Raw genomic sequence first — 21,903 nt, 5'->3', positions numbered from 1 at the left:
ACAGCAAGTAATTAGGAAAGCTAATAGAATGTAATCGTTTATCGCGAGGGGAATTGAATACAAAAGTAGGGAGGTTATGCTTCAGTTATACAGGGCATTGGTGAGAACACATCTGGAGTACTGTGTACAGTTTTGGTCTCCTTATTTAAGGAAGGATGTAAATGCTTTGGAAACAGTACAGAGAAGGTTTACTAGACTGATACCTGGAACGGGCGGGCTATCTTACGAGGAAACTTTGGACAGGTTAGGCTTGTATCTGCTGGAATTTAGAAGAGTAAGAGGCGACTTGATTGAAACATATAAGATCCTGAGGGGTCTTGACAGGGTGGATGTGGAAAGGATGCTTCCCCTTGTGGGAGAATCTAGAACTAGGGATCACTGTTTAAAAATAAAGGATCGTCCATTTAAGACAGAGATGAGGAGAAATTTTTTCTCTCAGAGGGTCGTGAGTCTTTGGAATTTTCTTTGTCAAAAGGGGATGGTGCAGAGTCTTTGAATATTTTTAAGGCAGAGGTAGAGATAGATTCTTGATAAGCAAGGGGGTGGAAGGTTATTGGGGGCAGACGGGAATGTGGAGTTGAGGTTACAATCAGATCAGAAATGGTGGAGCAGGCTCGAGGGGCCGAGTGGCCTGCTCTTGCTCCTAATTTGTCTGTTCGTATGGATGGCCACCTGAGAGAAATAGACTTGCAGAGTTACAGCGATTGAGTGGGGGAGTGGGACTGACTGCGAATCTCTGTGGAGAGCCAGCACGGACTCGATGGGCTGAATGGCCTCCTTCTGTGCTGTAAATGACTTTATGACTCTATGACTTTCTGAGTCAGTGTTGAATCTGCTGCCACTGAAGCATGCTGGCAGTGAATCTGTTTGTTTCTAATCATTGCTTGATCTGCTCAGCCTCTCGCATTCCCTTCCTCCCTGTTAAACAGCCCTCAGTTAAGATGCTAATTGTGTCAGTCAGTAAACTGCTGCAGCTGTATGATCAGTGGGCGAAGGGAGCTCAGTTACTGCCTTTAGGTCCTGAGATTAGTACACCGAGAGGCAGAGGGCAGCAGTTGTCAATCAGCAGCTGATGTCCTGAGGCAGTTCCACGCTCACTCAGTCTGGGAACAGAAGGTTGCTGCAGCCTGACGTCACCTCCTGCACTCAGCTGCTCAGGACTGGGAGGGTGGGGAAGGAAGCACAGAACCATTCCCACAGTAACCATTCCTCTCCGGCCTAGTCTTTCACAAGACCTACTCCCAATTGCTGCTGATTGCTTCACCCTAGGGGCAGGAGGCTCTCGGTGACATGAGCTGTTTGTCTGTAAGTCGCATTCTCTTTTTATTTTCAGCTGTTAATGGGTAAAGAGGGGCCTGTTGGTTGTGGAAGTGACTCAGAGCCAGCAGCAATGCTGTAAGGGGAGCAACATGGAGCTACTATTGCTTTGAATGCCAGTCATGGTTCTGGGATAAGCCTCATCCCTTTCCTGGATTAAGTGTGGACAGGGTGCACGGTTTGAGCTGTAACAGTAACTGCCAGAGCCGCCCTGATTTCTCATGGGCTAGAGGTGAGGATGTGGAATTAAAAAGCTACAAATGCTTCTGTCACTGAGCTGAACTGAGCTGAGCTGATGTAAATGTTGGAGAATAAGATGGTGAGTGAGCTGTGAGTGTGACTGCCGGGGGTTAAGGCTCCTGGTCACCAGCCTGATGTAACTCTCAGGGTTAGAGTCTCCGCTTTGGTCACAATCAGGAAACTGCTCCTGAAACGTGCTTAAGATTGCGCTGGTTAAATTAGGCTTCAAATTTCCGCTAAAATTAATTTGTATAATCACAAATGTGAAATCTTCCATGAAGCAGTCAATGCAGCAGTGTAACAGAACAGAACGCTGTCTTTTCTCAATGAGCAAGTGTGTTTCTTGGTGTGTTTGAGTGATGACCTGGGTCAGTTTTATCATCAAAACTGAGGGTTTTAATAAGATTGTCCAGTCCTCCAGCTTAGAGGGAACATGAAAGGATTAGAGGGAACATGAGGAAAAACCTTTTCACCCAGAGGGTGGTGGGTGTCTGGATTCACTGCCCGGATCGGTGGTGGAGGCAGAAACCCTCAATTCTTTTAAAAGGTACCTGGACATGCACCTGAAGTGCTGTAACCTAGTGCTGCAAGGTGGGATTAGAATGGGAGGCTAGTTTTTTGGGTAAGCATGGACACAATGGGCTGAATGGCCTCCTTGTGTGTCGTAATTTTTCTATGGTTAGTAATTCAAATCACTGGACTGATGCACACTGGTCAGTCTCTTAGTAAATTAAATATTTTTGATGAGATGTTTGAACTGAGGCCTGTGGGCCTCAGAAACTGAGCACGGTGTAAAGAGCTTCTTGAACCTGTGTGATTGGTGGAATCTCCCAGTGTTGACCTGGGGGTGTGGCCAGGTTGTGGGTGGAGCCTGAATGGACCAATTGAACCAGACTCATTTTCACCTGCCATCACCGCGCCCCCCTCCACTCCACTCCCTTCCTCCACCCTCACCCCCTCATCCTGTCCCCAGCCCAACTCCCCACCCTGCCCCCAGCACCCTGTACTCACCCTGCCACCGCCTCCAGCCCTCACTCCCCATCCCCCCTCTTTCAGCCCCCATTCCCCTTTGACCAAGCCCTTGGTCAGCCACCCCAGATTCTCCTTACGGGGTTTGATGTGAAAGTTTAAAAAATAAAATGAAAGTTCTGTCTCTATCCAACATCTTTCAGGATCACAGGACGTCTTTCACATCAATGAAGTACTTTCTGAAATGTAGTCGCTGTTGTAATGCAGGAAGCACAGCAGCCAATACGCAGCAAGATCCCACCAACAGCAATGAGATACTGAGTAATGTGATGTTGCTTCAGAGATAAATATTGGCCCCAGGACACTGGCAAAAACCCAGCCCCCTGCTCTCCTTCCTCGAGGGCTATTGGATCTTTTACAACCATCTGACAGGACAGACACGACTCGAGTTTAACATCTCCTCCAAAAAACAGCCCCTGACAGTGCAGCACTCCCTCAGTACTCACCCTCCAACAATGCGGCGCTCCCTCAGTACTGACCCTCCGACAGTGCAGCACTCCCTCAGTACTGACCCTCCAACAGTGCAGCACTCTCTCAGTACTGACCGTCCGACAATGCGGCGCTCGCTCAGTACTGACCCTCCGACAACGCGGCACTCCCTCAGTACTGACCCTCCAACAGTGCGGCACACCTTCAGTACCGACCCTCCGACAGTGCAGCACTCTCTCAGTACTGACCCTCTGACAACGCGGCGCTCCCTCAGTACTGACCCTCCAACAGTGCGGCACTCCCTCAGTACTGACCCTCCGACAGTGCAGCACTCTCTCAGTACTGACCCTCCGACAACGCGGCGCTCCCTCAGTACTGACCCTCCAACAGTGCGGCACTCCCTCAGTACTGACCCTCCGACAGTGCAGCACTCTCTCAGTACTGACCCTCCGACAGTGCAGCACTCTCTCAGTACTGACCCTCCAACAGTGCAGCACTCCCTCAGTACTGACCCTCCGACAACGCGGCGCTCCCTCAGTACTGACCCTCCAACAGTGCGGCACTCCCTCAGTACTGACCCTCCGACAGTGCAGCACTCTCTCAGTACTGACCCTCCGACAGTGCAGCACTCTCTCAGTACTGACCCTCCAACAGTGCAGCACTCCCTCAGTACTGACCCTCCGACAGTGCGGCAGTCCCTCAGTACTGACCCTCCGACAGTGCAGCACTCTCTCAGTACTGACCCTCCGACAACGCGGCGCTCCCTCAGTACTGACCCTCCGACAGTGCAGCACTCCCTCAGTACTGACCCTCCAACAGTGCAGCAGTCGCTCAGTACTGACCCTCCAACAGTGCAGCACTCTCTCAGTACTGACCGTCCGACAATGCGGCGCTCGCTCAGTACTGACCCTCCGACAGTGCAGCACTCTCTCAGTACTGACCGTCCGACAATGCGGCGCTCGCTCAGTACTGACCCTCCGACAACGCGGCGCTCCCTCAGTACTGACCCTCCAACAGTGCAGCACTCTCTCAGTACTGACCGTCCGACAATGCGGCGCTCGCTCAGTACTGACCCTCCGACAACGCGGCGCTCCCTCAGTACTGACCCTCCAACAGTGCGGCACTCCCTCAGTACTGACCCTCGGACAGTGCGGCACTCCCTCAGTACTGACCGTCCAACAGTGCGGCACACCTTCAGTACCGACCCTCCGACAGTGCGGCGCTCTCTCAGTACCGAAATTCCGACAGTGCGGCGCTCTCAGTGCCAGCCCTCCGACAGTGTGGCACACCTTCAATACCGCCCCTCCGACAATGCGTTACACTCTCAGTACCGCCCCTCCGACAGTGCGGCACGCCTTCAATACCGCCCCTCCGACAGTGCGTTACACTCTCAGTACCGCCCCTCCGACAGTGCGTTACACTCTCAGTACCGACCCTCCGACAGTGCGACACACCTTCAGTACCGCCCCTCCGACAGTGCGACACACCCTCAGTACCGACCCTCCGACAGTCTGGCACACCTTCCGTACCGACCCTCCGACAGTCTGGCACACCTTTCGTACCGACCCTCCGACAGTGCGACACACCCTCAGTACCGCCCCTCCGACAGTGCGGCACACCCTCAGTACTGACCCTCCGACAGTTTGGCACACCTTCCGTACCGACCCTCCGACAGTCTGGCACACCTTCCGTACCGACCCTCCGACAGTCTGGCACACCTTCCGTACCGACCCTCCGACAGTCTGGCACACCTTCAGTACCGCCCCTCCGACAGTGCGGCACACCCTCAGTACTGACCCTCCGACAGTGCGGCACACCCTCAGTACCGCCCCTCCGACAGTGCGGCACACCCTCAGTACTGACCCTCCGACAGTGCGGCACACCCTCAGTACCGCCCCTCCGACAGTGCGGCACACCCTCAGTACCGCCCCTCCGACAATGCGGCACACCCTCAGTATCGCCCCTCCGACAGTGCGGCACACCTTCAGTACCGCCCCTCCGACAATGCGGCACACCCTCAGTATCGCCCCTCCGACAGTGCGGCACACCTTCAGTACCGCCCCTCCGACAATGCGGCACACCCTCAGTACCGCCCCTCCGACAGTGCGGCACACCCTCAGTACCGCCCCTCCGACAATGCGGCACACCCTCAGTACCGCCCCTCCGACAGTGCGGCACACCCTCAGTACTGTCCTTGGCCTGTATTACAGACTGAACCCTCTCTCCTGGGACTTTGGGATGTGAGTGTGCAGCCGATGAAGCCTGGGTCTGACTGCTATTTGTGGGGGGTTTGATGAGGCTGACATTGTGTTAGGCATTGGGGAAGCTGTTTCAGTTCAGCCCTTTATACCAGCTCCTTGTTCATTGAGAGATAGAGGGAAAATGGGACCGAGTGTTGGGAAGTGCAGGTCAGCGGAGTCAGTGGCTGGTTTAGCAGCTTTGAAATGGAATCTGGGACAAGATGCTGACTGTGCATATCTTCCCACTCTGTGTCTCACTGGGGCAGTGATATGTGTAAACAGCAGAACCAATTCTGTCAGTAACGCTTGCTGCAAAGGGCGACTGTATTTTCAATTGTTTTCGGGATCTGAGCAAGACTGGCATGCTGTCACCTCAAACATATACTACCATACCCTACTTACTGATTTGCTGAACCCCACCTTCACCTTGGATGCCCTTGTCCCCAATAAAAACTTTACTCTCTCTCACCCAGCCAGAGGTTGTGGTACACATCGGTACCAATGACATAGGCAGGAAGAGTGAAGAGGTCCTGCAGGGGGAGTTTAGGGAGTTAGGTAGTAAGTTAAAAAAAACAGGACCTCTAGGGTTGTAATCTCGGGATTACTCCCTGTGCCACGTGCCAGTGAGGCTAGAAATAGGAAGATAGTGCAGCTAAACACGTGGCTGAACAGCTGGTGTCGAAGGGAGGGTTTCAGATATCGGGACCATTGGGATCTCTTCAGGGACAGATGGGACCTGTACAAGAAGGACGGGTTGCATCTAAACTGGAGGGGCACAAATATCCTGGCTGTGAGGTTTGCTAGCGTCACTCGGGAGGGTTTAAACTAGTGCGGCAGGGGGGTGGGAACCAGAGCAGTAGGACTGCAGGTGAAATAAATGAGGGGGAACTAGTAAATAAGGCCAGTAAGACTAAGAGGAAGAGCAGGCAGGGAGATGTTGCTGAGCACAGTGGGACTGGTGGTCTGAAGTGCATTTGTTTCAATGCAAGAAGTATAACAGGTAAGGCAGATGAACTTAGAGCTTGGATTAGTACTTGGAAATATGATGTTGTTGCTATTACAGAGACTTGGTTGAGGGAAGGGCAGGATTGGCAACTCAATGTTCCAGGATTTAGAAGCTCCAGGCAGGATAGAGGGGGATGTAAAAGGGGTGGGGGAGTTGCATTACTGGTTAAGGAGAATATCACAGCTGTACTGCGGGAGGACACCTCAGAGGGGTCGTGCAGCGAGGCAATATGGGTGGAGCTCAGGAATAGGAAGGGTGCAGTCACAATGTTGGGGGTTTACTACAGGCCTCCCGACAGCCAGCGGGAGGTAGAGGAGCAGATATGTAGACATATTTTGGAAAGATGTAAAGGTAACAGGGTTGTAGTGGTGGGTGATTTTAACTTCCCCTATATTGACTGGGACTCACTTAGTGCTCGGGGCTTCGATGGGGCAGAATTTGTAAGGAGCATCCAGGAGGGTTTCTTGAATCAATATGTAGATAGTCCAACTAGGGATGGGGCCGTACTGGACCTGGTATTGGGGAATGAGCCTGGCCAGGTGGTCGAAGTTTCAGTAGGGGAGCATTTCGGGAACAGTGACCATAATTCCATAAGTTTTAAGGTACTTGTGGATAAGGATAAGAGTAGTCCTCGGGTGAAGGTGCCAAATTGGGGGAAGGCTAATTATAACAATATTAGGCAGGAACTGGAGAATTTAGATTGGGGGCGGCTGTTGGAGGGTAAATCAGCATCTGACATGTGGGTGTCTTTCAAACATCAGCTGATTAGAATCCAGGACCAGCATGTTCCTGTGAGGAAGAAGGATAAGTTTGGCAAGTTTTGGGAAGCTTGGATAACACGGGATATTGTGAGCCTAGTCAAAAAGAAAAAGGAAGCATTTGTAAGGGCTGGAAGGCTAGGAACAGACGAATCCCTTGAGGAATATAAAGACAGTAGGAAGGAACCTAAGCAAGGAGTCAGGAGGGCTAAAAGGGGTCGTGAAAAGTCATTGGCAAACAGGATTAAGGAAAATCCCAAGGCTTTTTATACATATATAAAGAGCAAGTGGGTAACCAGGGAAAGGTTTGGCCCACTCAAGGACAGAGATGGGAATCTATGTGTCGAGCCAGAGGAAATGGGCGATGTACTAAATGAGTACTTTGCATCAGTATTCACCAAAGAGAAGGACTTGGTGGATGATGAGCCGAGGGAAGGGAGTGCAGATAGTCTCAGTCATCTCATTATCAAAAAGGAGGAGGTGTTGGGTGTCTTGCAAAGCATTAAGGTAGATAAGTCCCCAAGGCCTGATGGGATCTACCCCAAAATACTGAGGGAGGCAAGGGAAGAAATTGCTGGGGCCTTGACAGAAATCTTTGCATCCTCATTGGCTACAGGTGAGGTCCCAGAGGACTGGAGAATAGCCAATGTTGTTCCTTTGTTTAAGAAGGGTAGCAAGGATAATGCAGGAAATTATAAGCCGGTGAGCCTTACGCCAGTGGTAGGGAAACTATTAGAGAGGATTCTTCGGGACAGGATTTACTTCCATTTGGAAAGAAACAAACTTATTAGCGAGAGACAGCATGGTTTTGTGAAGGGGAGGTCGTGTCTTACTAATTTGATTGAGTTTTTTGAGGAAGTGACAAAGACGATTGATGAAGGAAGGGCGGTGGATGTTATCTATATGGACTTCAGTAAAGCCTTTGACAAGGTCCCGCATGGCAGACTGGTACAAAAGGTGAAGTCACACGGGATCAGAGGTGAGCTGGCAAACTGGATACAGAACTGGCTCGGTCATAGAAGACAGAGGGTAGCAGTGGAAGGGTGTTTTTCTGAATGGAGGGATGTGACTAGTGGTGTTCTGCAGGGATCAGTGCTGGGACCTTTGCTGTTTGTAGTATATATAAATGATTTGGAGGAAAATGTAGCTGGTCTGATTAGTAAGTTTGCGGACGACACAAAGGTTGGTGGAGTTGCGGATAATGATGAGGATTGTCAGAGGATACAGCAGGATATAGATCGGTTGGAGACTTGAGCGGAGAAATGGCAGATGGAGTTTAATCCGGACAAATGTGAGGTAATGTATTTTGGAAGATCTAATGCAGGTGGGAGGTATACAGTAAATGGCAGAACCCTTAGGAGTATTGGCAGGCAGAGAGATCTGGGCGTACAGGTCCACAGGTCACTGAAAGTGGCAACGCAGGTGGATAAGGTAGTCAAGAAGGCATGTGGCATGCTTGCCTTCATCGGTCGGGGCATAGAGTATAAAAATTGGCAAGTCATGTTGCAGCTGTACAGAACTTTAGTTAGGCCACACTTAGAATATTGCGTGCAATTCTGGTCACCACACTACCAGAAGGACGTGGAGGCTTTGGAGAGGGTACAGAGGAGGTTTACCAGGATGTTGCCTGGTCTGGAGGGCATTAGCTATGAGGAGAGGTTGGAAAAACTCAGATTGTTTTCACTGGAACGACGGAGGTGGAGGGGGCGACATGATAGAGGTTTACAAAGTTATGAGTGACATGGACAGAGTGGATAGTCAGAAGCTTTTTCCCAGGGTGGAAGAGTCAGTTACCACGGGACATAGGTTTAAGGTGAGAGGGGCAAAGTTTAGAGGGGATGTGCGAGGCAAGTTCTTTACACAGAGGGTGGTGAGTGCCTGGAACTTGCTGCCGGGGGAGGTGGTGGAAGCAGATACGATAGCGACGTTTAAGAGGCATCTTGACAAATACATGAATAGGATGGGAATAGAGGGATACGGTCCCCGGAAGTGCAGAAGGTGTTAGTTTAGGCAGGCATCAAGATCGGCGCAGGCTTGTAGGGCCGAATGGCCTGTTCCTGCGCTGTACTGTTCTTTGTTCTGACCTTTCCCCCAGAACAGCCCTCATCTCCCCCTGCTTAAGGTTAAGGGATGAAGACTTTAAAGGATATCCAGACAACAGGTTTCGTTGCTCCCTTCCGATCTGGCCGGACCACATAAGCACTCTCAGATCCTGCTCTTTTCTGTTTAAACTGCTCACTATTCCAGGATAATCCCTGATAACGATAACCCCCAGCTTCTTTTCTCTGTAAACTGTCTTAAACCCCTCTCCCCTGGTCCCCTCCACCCTTGCCTCCAACAAGCGCGAAGGGCTCAGGACTTCTTTGTTATTCAGATCGAGACCATCCAATCAGCTGCCTCTGCCGTTTCCCTCCCTTCCACAAGCCCACCCGGCCAAGCTTCCTCTAAGCTCCCCCGCCACTCTAGCCCTGAACTCACATCTCTCTCTAGTTCCTTCCCCTCTCCCCTCATGCCCTCGCCGAGTCCTTGCCCTTGAGACCCACCTCCTGTTCCCTCAATCCTATTCCCACTAAACTGCTGATTACCCAACTTCCCCTCCTGGTCCCCACGTTAGCCGTTATTAACGGTTCTCTTTCTTCAGGTATTGTTCCCCTCTCCTTTGTATTTACTGTCATCACTCCCTCCTCAAAACAAACAATCCTTCACTCCCTCCATTGTGCTCGCAAACCACTGTCCTGTCACCAACCTCCCTTTCCTCTCTCAAGACCTTAAACGTACTGTCACCTTCCAAATCCATTCCCGTCTTTCCTGGAACTTTTTGCTGGAATCCCTCCAATCAGCTCCACCTCCCCACCCCGAAATTGAAACAGGCCTGTCATGTGATAATGTCACATGAAGGAACCAGTTTGGGGGACGGTGGGGAGACGATTGTGCACTCGGCCCTTGTGACTAAAGATTCTTGTCTGTCACTTTCACATGTTGCCACCTCTCACAGGTTCCCTTCAGTGACTACACTTCAAAAAGTAAAACTGGAAACTGCTTTAGGATGTCCTGAGCTTGTGAAAGGTGCTATATAAATATAAGTGTTTTTTTTATTGGCATGGATGGGGACATTCATGAAGCCTCGTTGCCATTGTGTGTCAGGCTGTAGAGTTCTGCTCTGATACGATGATCGAGAGATTGTGAGGCTCTGTCTACAATATGCTGCTTCCACTCTTTACAAGGTCCTGTATATTCATTTCACCAGGCTGACACCTCATTTTGAGGTAGGCCTGGTTCTGCTTCTGCCATGCCTTCCTGCACCAGGGTTGATCCCCCAGCTTGATGGTAATGGTAGAGTGGGGGATATGCTGGGCCATGAGGTTACAGATTGTGGTTGAGTACAATTCTGCTGCTGCTGATGGCCCACAGCGCCTCATGGATGCCCAGTTTTGCATTGCTAGATCTGTTCGAAATCTATCCCATTTAGCACGGTGATAGTGCCACACAACACGATGGAGGGTATCCTCAATGTGAAGGCCGGACTTTGTCTCCACAACGATTGAGCAGTGATCACTCCTACCAATACTATCATGGACAGATGCATCTGCAACAGGTATATTGGTGACGATGAGGTCTAGTAGGTTTTTCCTTCTTGTTCGTTCCCTCATCACCTGCCACAGACCCAGTCTAGCAGCTATGTCCTTCAGGACTCAGCCAGCTCGGTCAGTAGTGATGCCCAGGCACTGTTAGCAGTGGAAATATTCGACAGGGATTCAATCCAAACTGGGCAGAGGGGACAAAGGATTCTTCTACCTGTCTGGTTTTAATGGTTCTTTGTAAATTAAATGTGAGGAAACCATTCATAATGGTTTACAGCAAAACGTACATCAATTGAGTCAGAAATATGAGGGAACAAGAAATATCATAACTCTCCAAACGAGGTAATCTTCAGCAATTAGGAATGAGATATTTTGATATGACAATATTTTTTTTTCATCAGGTGGCCTTTATACCCTCGGCCCCTTTTATTCATTTTTGTCAAAGTGATCTTATTTGCCCAGGCCCTGTTATAAGCATTTTAAATAAATAAAACAGAACTGAAATTAAAATGCCATTCTCAAAGGAACCCCCGACGGCCCGCAACCTCTACCTGTGAATTGCCACCTTGGCCAGGCCCAGGAGCAGACCGACGAGGAGATCCTCCTCCCGGCCCAAGCCCCTCCGCACCGGGTGCCCAAAGATCAGGAGCGTGGGACTGAAGTGCAGCCAGAACTTGAGGAGCAGCCCCTTCAGATACTCAAAGAGGGGCTGCAACCTCGCACACCCCGTATAAACATGGAACACGGACTTGTCCAGACCGCAGAAAGTACAGGCGGCCTGGGAGTCCGTGAACCTACTTAAAAGCCTATTGCACGGGACTGCTCTGTGCAACACCCTCCACCCCAGGTGCCCGGTGTAAAGAGGGAAGACTCCCGCGTAGAGAGACCTCCATCGGGGTTTCCCCTCGCCGCCAGATGGCAACGCGGACCGCCAGGGCGTGTCCGGCCGGCTGACGAGGGCGAGGAAGTGGAGAGTGTGCAGGAGCAGCCCGTACAGGAAACCCCTCCGCGCCGATTGGAATGGCATGGAGGGCATTTCCGAGCGGCGGCTCGGGTTGTGCGGGACCGGCTCCCGAGGAGGGTTTCGGGGCCTGGGTCCGATGAGCAGTTCCGGCCGAGCGGGGTCAGCTCGGCCGGGATCGCTCCGCACTCCCGAGCCCCCTCGCCACCCGCAGTGAGGGGCGTCCCGGGGGTTTCGGCTACTCCTCCGCCCGCCGGACCGTCCCCGGAGTCGGCCGCCCGGACAGCTGAGGCGCTCACCTCTGCCGGCGGGGGAGCGCCCTGACTGGAGACGACCATGTTCCAGACTCGGAATAGATCCCGGTAAAAGACAGGCAACTCCCTCAGAGAGGCGCGGCTAACGGACTCCACCGGGAGCTGCGTGTCGTCTTGAAGGCAGTGACACTGGCGGAAAAAATACGTCGCCAGTGCACACCATCTGGGAGGACGCTCGACGTACATGTATCTCTGCGGGGTCCGAAGGCGGAGAGTCGCAGCCTGGGTGCGGACGCACACCAGCGACTGACCGCCCTCCTCGATCGGGAGACTCAGGACCGTGGCAGAGACCCAGTGTTTCCATTGCCCCAGAAGAAATCGACGAGTTTCTTCTGGATCTTGGTGGCAAATACAGGGGGCAGGTCCAAAGTGACCGACCGGTACCACAGCATGGAGGCCACCAGTTGGTTTATGACCAATGCTCGACCCCTGCAGGAAAGCACTCGGAGCAGTCCTGTCCAGCGCCCCAGCCGAGCGGTGACTTTCGCCTCCAACTCCTGCCAGTTTGCCGGCCAGGCTTCCTCAGCAGGGCTAAGGTGGACTCCCAGATAGAGGAGGTGCATGGTGCTCCACGCAAAAGGTGTCATCTCCTCCGGCAGGGAGTCCACCCGCCACTGACCTACCAGGAGTCCGGAACATTTCTCCCAATTGATCCTCGCGGAGGTCGCGGCAGAAAAGGTCTGCTGGCAGTCGCGCATCCTCCGCAAGTCAACGGGATCTGTGACCGCGAGGAGCACGTCGTCGGTGTAAGCCGAGAGGACGGCCCGCATGGCCGGCTCGCGCAGAGCCAATCCCGTCAACCTCCTGCGAAGTAGGCACAGGAAGGGCTCCACGCAGATGGTATACAATTGGCCGGACATGGGGCATCCCTGATGCACTCCTCTCCCAAAGCGAAGGGGCGCCGTCAAGGACCCGTTAACTTTGACTAGACACTCTGCGGCGGCGTATAAAAGTCGGACCGGGCCGCATTTCGTGGCCCGAGTCCGAAAGCGCGCAGAGTCCCGAAAAGGTATTCGTGATCCACCCTGTCGAACGCCTTCTCCTGATCGAGGGAGAGAAAGGCGACCGACTGACCAGTCCTCTGGGAAAGATGGATCAGTTACCGGACCAGGTGGATGTTGTCCTGGATGGACCGGCCCGGGACCGTGTAGGACTGGTTGGGGTGGATCATGTGGTCCAGCACGGAGCCCAGGTGGGTAGACATAGCCCGGGCAAAGATCTTATAATCCGTGCTGAGGAGGGAGACCGGACGCCAGTTTTTAAGCAGGCGGAGATCACCCCTCTTCGGCAGCAGGACGATGACCGCCCTGCGCCACGAGAGGGGCATCTCCCCGGTCGCCAGGCTTTCCCCCAGGACCCGCGCGTAATCGTCCCCCAGGACGTCCCAGAACGCCCTGAGGAACTCCACGGTCAACCCATCCAGCCCTGGGGATTTGCCCCTCGAGAGCTGGTGGAGGGCGCCAGTCAGCTCCGCCAACGTGAGCGGAGCCTCCAATCCTTCAGCGCCCTCCGGGCTGACCTGCGGCAGGTCCTCCCACAAAACTCTGCGCGCATCCTCGCTGGACGGATCCGGAGAGAACAACGCACTGTAATAAGTCCGGACCAGGAGGCCCATTCCCTCCGGATCCGTCGTCGGCCAGCAGCTCGATGAGCTGCTTCCGGACCCCCCGCCATTTTTCCAGCGAGAAGAAGAAGGGTGAGGCGCGGTCCAAATCTTCCAGGATCTGGATCCGCGACCTCACGTACGCGCCTCGGGACCCTATGAGCTGCAGGTCCCTCAGCGCGCCCTTCTCTTTGTACGCCTGCCACAGGGCCGGGTCCATGACGGCATGACCGAGGCGGGACTCCAAGTCGAGCACCTCCCTCTCAAGGCGCCCGATCTCGGCTTCCCGCCTCTTGGTCGACCCCTTCGCGTACTCCTGACAGAAGACGCGGATGTGAGTCTTGCCCACATCCCACCATAGCCTCAAGGAGGGGAAGCTCCCCTGCTTCCTTCTCCAGTCGGCCCAGAATCGACAGAACGAGTCCCGAAATCGCACGTCCTCCAGCAGCCGGTTGTTAAAGTGCCAGTACGCGGACCCCGCCCGCGTGCGGAGTGAACTCCGCCCACACCAGGCGGTGGTCCGAGCACGGCTCCAGCCGCATGGAGGCCGCCGAGACGCGGGAGACGTACGCCTGCGAAAAGTAGAGGCGGTCGATTCGCGACCTTCCTCCTCCAGACCTCCACGTGTAGGCGCTGGAGTCAGGATGGAGATTCCGCCAGACGTCCACCAAGTTAAGGGAGCTGATCAGTCCCCTCAACTTCTCCACCGACGCTTGGCCGCGCTGGGGACCGGAGCGATCCCCCACCTCGAGGGTGCAGTTAAAATCCCCCCCGAGGATGATGCACTCGCCGCTATCGATGGAGCTCAAGAGAGCGGACACTTCTTCAAAGAAGCGCGCTTGCAACGCGCCGGGCCTGGGCGCGTATACGTTCACAAAGTGGAGCGCCACGCTACCCAGGCGAACGGCGAGGTGGAGCAAGCGCCCCGGCACTAGCTCCTTGACCCCCAAGATCTCCGGCTGAAATGTCGGGGCCAACAAGATAGCCACCCCACTAGAAATAGGGGTGAGGTGACTCATGTAGACCCCACCCTGCCACTCCAGGAGCCAGGTGGTTTCGTCTCCCGGAACGGTGTGGGTTTCCTGCAGAAAGCTCACCGCGTATCTCCCTTCCCTGAGGACTGAGAGATTGTGAAATCTGCGGTGAGACCCCCTGCTGCCGTTGATGTTGAGGCTGGCAATGGTTATCTTCATGTCAAAGGTACTTAAAACCCTTCACCAACACCTCACTGTGTGGAGGGAGTGGAAGTGCACCTGGCCCTCCACTCCCCCAGCAACCCATTGAGGAACACATTAAAACGGCGCCTCTCAACCAGTTTCACGCCCGCGCGCTTGCCCGCTTTCTTCAGGGCGGCACGGACGGACTGTATGATCAGCGCCAGATTCGACCAACGGCCGAGGGCCAGTTGGACTTTATCGCGGCAACCCCTGCAAGCCGCGAGGAAATCCCGGAGTTCCGCCGTGGGGATGAGAGGAGATTCGGTGGGAGGCACGAGGGACTCCACCACCTCACTGGCGATGGAATCAAGATCATCCTCCGTGCTCCACACCGAATCCCCATCCTCCTCCAGGTCGTCACCGCCAGCGGCCAACACATCCACCACACACTGTGGGGCGGACGTCCCGGCCGCGCCAGCTGGTCCCGCCTCCGTCACGATCCCACCCCCAGGATCGATGGCGGAGGAGTCCTCTCTGGGTTTTACTGTGAAACTGGAGCCTGTGGGCGCCAGCAGTTCAGGACCCCCCTCCACCTCCGTCCCCAGGCCAATGAGTGGTCCAGGGGAGACAGAAGTTCCCGACCCCGGAAATCCAGCCGGAGGCGGAGAGAGGAGGCCATCTCCCGCTCCGCCAGCACCCACAGGCCCAGCATTCTCAGTTTTCACCCGGTCGGGTGTCTCCTGGTTGGTGGTGGACTCCGGCTGGGAGGGCTGACCCTCTGGGGCGTCGCCCTCCCCTTCATTTCGGGCACCCGACCCAGTCGCAGTGGCAGAATGGGCGGCGTCCCCAGGCTCCCCCACCACAAGCAGGGCCCCACTTACTCCTTCAGGAGGGGCGTCATGTAACGGGGCCTTCCCCTCCCCTCCATCCTGAGGAATAGGGAGCTCCTGCCCGGACTTTGTAGCCTTGGTGGTGGCGGTAGGGGGAACCTGAGGACCCGAAACAGGAGACAGCTCCCCTCCAACAGATGGGCCCTGCACCTCAGGGCCCTGTGTTATTTCTGTGGAGGGGTGCCTTCTCTTTTTCGCACGAGGGCGCGGAGACTCAGAGACCTGCATGTCATCAGAGGCCTCCGCCTCCACACCCTTTTTTTCCTTTTTAGTCACCCTGGGCCTGAGCCCAGCCCTGGGACAGGTGGATTCCATGGGAATGGGCTTTGGGCTGAGCTCAGGCTCGGGTTGTGTCAAAGTGTCCAGGGGACGCGCCTCATGATGTTTCTTTTTTCCCCGCATCTTCCTTCCACTCGGACGGACGCTCCCCTCCCCGCCGGAGGCTGTGAAAACCGCAGCCTCCGGAACCGACTGAGCGGTGTCTATTGGATGTGTGGGGGCAGTGGGAGGAGGTGCTGTGGAACCACTGTGGGCCGCCGAGGTGGAGCTGGCAGCCGGGAGGTTGGGGCAGTTCTTACGAGCATGCCCCACCCCATGGCAGACATGGCACCGCGCCCCGTCCGAGGTCCAGAAGATGCGGTAGGCCGTCCCCTGGAACTGCACATCAAACTCGCCTTCCGAGTCCTCCTCCCGCGCCAGCTACATAAATAACTGGCGGCGGAAGGAGTAGACATGTTGGAGGCTGTGCTCCCGAAGACCAAGCCGGACTGGGGTGATCCCCGACCTCACCTCCCCCATGTGGTGATGGTGGGGAAGGAGGAGCTCACTGGGAATAAAGGGCGGGACGTTTGATCACATTAACCGCTGCGCAGTGGCCCCTAGAGGGTCCACCGGCAGGAAAGTCCCACCCACAGTGAGCCCTTTATTCAGGGCCAGGGACACGGCCCGCTCGGTCTCCAGGAAGAACACAGCCTTCCCGTACATTTTTGAGGCTGCCACAATGGCCGAGGGGCCGACAACCTCGGCCATTGCCTTTACACAGGCCTCTATAGACATATTGGGGTGGGGATAGCTCTTTACCCCATGGTTTGAAGTAATTAATTTAAAAGGTGATGGGGTCACACGGGCGGCCACAGAGGCTACAGCCGCATAGGTATGAGAAGGCCCAGCCACCGGTGATGATGGGCTTGCCATGGCTCAAGAACCAAACCCACCCCCAAATTGCAGGCAAACAAACAAAGAAACAACTAGGAGGTTTGGGGAGAGGCTGAGGGTACACAGGAAAGGGGAAAGACAGGCTGCAAGTGATGACTTTGCTTTTTTTTTCTCCTTAAAGGGTGGTACTCAGAGCACTCTAAACATTTCTGGTTGGGGGAGGCGTCTTCACCTGGGTCGACTGAAGCTGCCCAGGCACTATTTATCCCCTTCTGTATTGTAGAGCCCCCACCCCTTGTTCTTCTGGCCTCTTCCACCTCCCACAACAGTCCAAATGAAATGAGTCTGGTGCTCAACACCCACCTCCAAATACAGGCTTATTCCAAAAGTCTTTCCTCCTCTGCAGCAAATGTTGAAAGTTTTTGCAGTTTCTCCTCAGCACTCCCTCTCCAGCAGCACCTCCAGCAACTGACTGCAGCACTGTCAGCTGCACCTTGTTGAGGCACTCAGCACTCAGTATTCCCAATCACAGAGGAGCCAATCCCCGTTTTTTTTTTTCCTGGGGAGTGTTTGATGGGGGACAGTGCAAAGGGAGCTTTACTCTGTATCTCACCCCCGTTTTTTTAAAACTCTGTATCTAACCCCCGTGCCATACCTGTCCTGGGAATGTTTGATGGGACAGTGTCGATTAGGGATGTGCAACATATCCCACAGGCAAAAATCTGACCCAAAGTTTTCAATCCGGTCTGCTAATCCTTCAGAACTGTTCTTTGGGCCTCCTTATCTCGAGAGACAATGGATAAGCGCCTGGAGGTGGTCAGTGGTTTGTGAAGCAGCGCCTGGAGTGGCTAGAAAGGCCAATTCTACAGTGACAGGCTCTTCCACAGGTGCTGCAGAGAAATTTGTTTGTTGGGGCTGTTGCACAGTTGGCTCTCCCCTTGCGCCTCTGTCTTTTTTCCTGCCAACTACTAAGTCTCTTCGACTCGCCACATTTTAGCCCTGTCTTTATGGATGCCCGCCAGCTCTGGCGAACGCTGGCAACTGACTCCCACGACTTGTGATCAATGTCACACGATTTCATGTCGCGTTTGCAGATGTCTTTAAAGCGGAGACATGGACGGCCGGTGGGTCTGATACCAGTGGCGAGCTCGCTGCACAATGTGTCTTTGGGGGTCCTGCCATCTTCCATGCGGCTCACATGGCCAAGCCATCTCAAGCGCCGCTGACTCAGTAGTGTACACAAGCTGGGGATGTTGGCCGCCTCGAGCACTTCTGTGTTGGAGATACGGTCCTGCCACCTGATGCCAAGTATTCTCTGAAGGCAGCGAAGATGGAATGAATTGAGACGTCGCTCTTGGCTGGCATACGTTGTCCAGGCCTCGCTGCCATAGAGCAAGGTACTGAGGACACAGGCCTGATACACTCGGACTTTTGTGTTCCGTGTCAGTGCGCCATTTTCCCACACTCTCTTGGCCAGTCTGGACATAGCAGTGGAAGCCTTACCCATGCGCTTGTTGATTTCTGCATCTAGAGACAGGTTACTGGTGATAGTTTAGCCTAGGTAGGTGAACTCTTGAACCACTTCCAGAGCGTGGTCGCCAATATTGATGGATGGAGCATTTCTGATGTCCTGTCCCATGATGTTCGTTTTCTTGAGGCTGATGGTTAGGCCAAATTCATTGCAGGCAGCCGCAAACCTGTCGATGAGACTCTGCAGACACTCTTCAGTGTGAGATGTTAAAGCAGCATCGTCATCAAAGAGGAGTTCCCTGATGAGGACTTTCTGTACTTTGGACTTCGCTCTTAGACGGGCAAGGTTGAACAACCTGCCCCCTGATCTTGTGTGGAGGAAAATTCCTTCTTCAGAGGATTTGAACGCATGTGAAAGCAGCAGGGAGAAGAAAATCCCAAAAAGTGTGGGTGCGAGAACACAGCCCTGTTTCACACCACTCAGGATAGGAAAGGGGTCTGATGAGGAGCCGCCATGTTGAATTGTGCCTTTCATATTGTCATGGAATGAGGTGATGATACTTAGTAGCTTTGGTGGACATCCGATCTTTTCTAGTAGTTTGAAGAGACCACGTCTGCTGACGAGGTCAAAGGCTTTGGTGAGATCAATGAAAGCAATGTAGAGGGGCATCTGCTGTTCACGGCATTTCTCCTGTATCTGACGAAGGGAGAACAGCATGTCAATAGTCGATCTCTCTGCACGAAAGCCACACTGTGCCTCAGGGTAGACGCGCTCGGCCAGCTTTTGGAGCCTGTTCAGAGCGACCCGAGCAAAGACTTTCCCCACTATGCTGAGCAGGGAGATTCCACGGTAGTTGTTGCAGTCACCGCGGTCACCTTTGTTTTTATAGAGGGTGATGATATTGGCATCGCGCATGTCCTGAGGTACTGCTCCCTCGTCCCAGCACAGGCAAAGCAGTTCATGTAGTGCTGAGAGTATAGCAGGCTTGGCACTCTTGATTATTTCAGGGGTAATGCTGTCCTTCGAACAGAAAGGGACGAGATTGATTTTGTCCATGTGTGTCCCCCAGTTATTGCGAGTAAGTCAGTGGAGAGTTGGTGTAGTGCAGCCTGTACCTGAGCACTCACTAGTCTTCACTTTCTGCATCAAGTGGCGGTGTGGGGGGGAGTCAGGGTTGGGGGGGGACAGTGTGGGGGAGGGCAGTGTAGGGGGGGGGTCAGTGTGGGGGGGGGTCAGTGTGGGGGGGGGGGTCAGTGTGGGGGTGGACAGTGTGGGACAGGGCAGTGTAGGGGGGGTGTCAGTGTGGGGGGGGGGTCAGTGTGGGGGTGGACAGTGTGGGGGAGGGCAGTGTGGGACAGGGCAGTGTAGGGGGGGTCAGTGTGGGGGACGGCAGTGTGGGGGGGGGGTAGGTGTGGGGGAGGGCAGTGTGGGGGGGGGTCAGTGTGGGGGGGGGCCAGTGTGGGGGTGGACAGTGAGAGGGAGGGCAGTGTGGGACAGGGCAGTGTAGGGGGGGTCAGTGTGGGGGACGGCAGTGTGGGGGGGGCCAGTGTGGGGGGGGCCAGTGTGGGGGTGGACAGTGAGGGGGAGGGCAGTGTGGGACAGGGCAGTGTAGGGGGAGTCAGTGTGGGGGGGGGGCCAGTGTGGGGGTGGACAGTGTGGGACAGGGCAGTGTAGGGGGGGACAGTGTGGGGGGGGGGCCAGTGTGGGACGGGGCAGTGTGGGGGAGGGCAGTGTGCGACAGGGAAGTGAGGGGGAGGGCAGTGTGGGACAGGGCAGTGTGGGGGAGGGCAGTGTGGGGGGGGCAGTGTGGGACTGTCGTGTGGGGGAGGGAAGTGTGGGGGAGGGCAGTGTGGGGGAGGGAAGTGTGGGACTGTCGTGTGGGGGAGGGAAGTGTGGGGGGCGGTGTGGTGGGGAGGCAGTGTGTGACAGGGCAGTGTGGGGCGAGGGCAGTGTGGGGGGTCAGTGTGGGGGAGGGCAGTGTGGGGGAGGGCAGTGTGGGGGAGGGAAGTGTGGGAGAGGGCAGTGTGAGGGGGGGCAGTTTGGGGGGGGCCAGTGTGGGGGGAGGGCAGTGTGGTGGGGCAGTGTGGGGGGGCGGTGTGGTGGGGAGGCAGTGTGTGACAGGGCAGTGTGGGGGGAGGGCAGTGTGGGGGGTCAGTGTGGGGGGGCAGTGTGGGGGGGAGTGTGGGGGGTCAGTGTGGGACAGGGCAGTGTGGGGGGGCAGTGTGGGGGGGGCAGTGTGGGGGGGCGGCATTGTGGGGGGTCAGTGTGGGACAGGGCAGTGTGGGGGGGAGTGTGGGGAAGGGCAGTGTGGGGGAGGGCGGTGTAGGACAGGGCAGTGTGGGGGAGGGCAGTGTGGGGGAGGGAAGTGTGGGGGAGGGCAGTGTGGGGGAGGGCAGTGTGGGGGAGGGCAGTGTGGGGGAGGGAAGTGTGGGGGAGGGCAGTGTGGGGGAGGGAAGTGTGGGGGAGGGAAGTGTGGGGGAGGGCAGTGTGGGGGAGGGCAGTGTGGGGGAGGGAAGTGTGGGGGAGGGCAGTGTGGGGGAGGGCAGTGTGGGGGAGGGGCAGTGTGGGGGAGGGCAGTGTGGGACTGGGAAGTGTGGGGGAGGGGCAGTGTGGTGGAGGGCAGTGTGGGGGAGGGCATTGTGGGGGAGGGCAGTGTGGGGGAGGGGCAGTGTGGGGGAGGGGAAGTGTGGGGGAGGGAAGTGTGGGGGAGGGAAGTGTGGGGGAGGAAAGTGTGGGGGGTGCAGTGTGGGGGAGGGCAGTGTGGGACAGGGAAGTGTGGGGGAGGGCAGTGTAGGGGAGGGCAGTGTAGGGGAGGGAAGTGTGGGGGAGGGCAGTGTGGGGGAGGGCAATGTGGGGCGAGGCAGTGGGGGGGAGGGCAGTGTGGGGGAGGGCAGTGTGGGGGAGGAAAGTGTGGGGGAGGAAAGTGGGGGGGAGGGCAGTGTGGGGGAGGGCAGTGTGGGAAGGGGTAGTGTGGGGGTGGGCAGTGTGGGGGTGGGCAGTGTAGGGGAGGGCAGTGTAGGGGAGGGCAGTGTGGGGGAGGGCAGTGTAGGGGAGGGCAGTGTGGGGGAGGGCAGTGTGGGGGAGGGCAGTGTGGGGGAGGAAAGTGTGGGGGAGGAAAGTGTGGGGGGTGCAGTGTGGGGGGGCAGTGTGGGACAGGGAAGTGTGGGGGAGGGCAGTGTGGGGGGGCAGTGTGGGACTGGGAAGTGTGGGGGAGGGCAGTGTGGGGGAGGGCAGTGTGGGGGAGGGCAATGTGGGGCGAGGCAGTGTGGGGGAGGGCAGTGTGGGAAGGGGTAGTGTGGGGGAGGGCAGAGTGGGACTGGGAAGTGTGGGGGAGGGCAGTGTGGGGGAGGGCAGTGTGGGGGAGGGAAGTGTGGGGGAGGAAAGTGTGGGGGAGGAAAGTGTGGGGGGTGCAGTGTGGGACAGGGCAGTGTGGGGGAGGGCAGTGTGGGGGAGGGCAGTGTGGGACAGGGAAGTGTGGGACAGGGAAGTGTGGGGGAGGGCAGAGTGGGGGAGGGGCAGTGTGGGGGAGGGCAGTGTGGGGGAGGGCAGTGTGGGACAGGGAAGTGTGGGGGAGGGCAGAGTGGGGGAGGGCAGAGTGGGGGAGGGCAGTGTGGGACAGGGAACTGTGGGGGAGGGCAGAGTGGGGGAGGGCAGAGTGGGGGAGGGCAGTGTGGGACAGGGCAGAGTGGGGGAGGGCAGAGTGGGGGAGGGCAGAGTGGGGGAGGGCAGTGTGGGGGAGGGAAGTGTGGGGG

General features: G+C 55.8%; 1 protein-coding gene across 2 annotated transcripts in view; it reads left to right on the top strand.

The window, feature by feature from the left end:
- The first annotated feature begins 1,151 nt into the window (after window positions 1-1,151).
- Window positions 1,152-21,903, top strand: part of LOC137370901 (tripartite motif-containing protein 2-like) — a 134,573-nt gene continuing 113,821 nt past the window's right edge. For both annotated transcript variants that reach the window (XM_068032756.1, XM_068032754.1), the window contains exon 1: window positions 1,152-1,305. In XM_068032756.1, coding sequence (XP_067888857.1) covers window positions 1,291-1,305 — 15 coding nt within the window. In that variant the 5' untranslated portion in view covers window positions 1,152-1,290. The remainder of the gene's footprint in view (window positions 1,306-21,903) is intronic.

The sequence above is a fragment of the Heterodontus francisci genome, chromosome 6, assembly GCF_036365525.1.
Source record: "Heterodontus francisci isolate sHetFra1 chromosome 6, sHetFra1.hap1, whole genome shotgun sequence".
In the NCBI taxonomy this organism is placed as follows: Eukaryota; Metazoa; Chordata; class Chondrichthyes; order Heterodontiformes; family Heterodontidae; genus Heterodontus; species Heterodontus francisci.
This window is presented reverse-complemented; position numbering and strand designations above follow the sequence as displayed.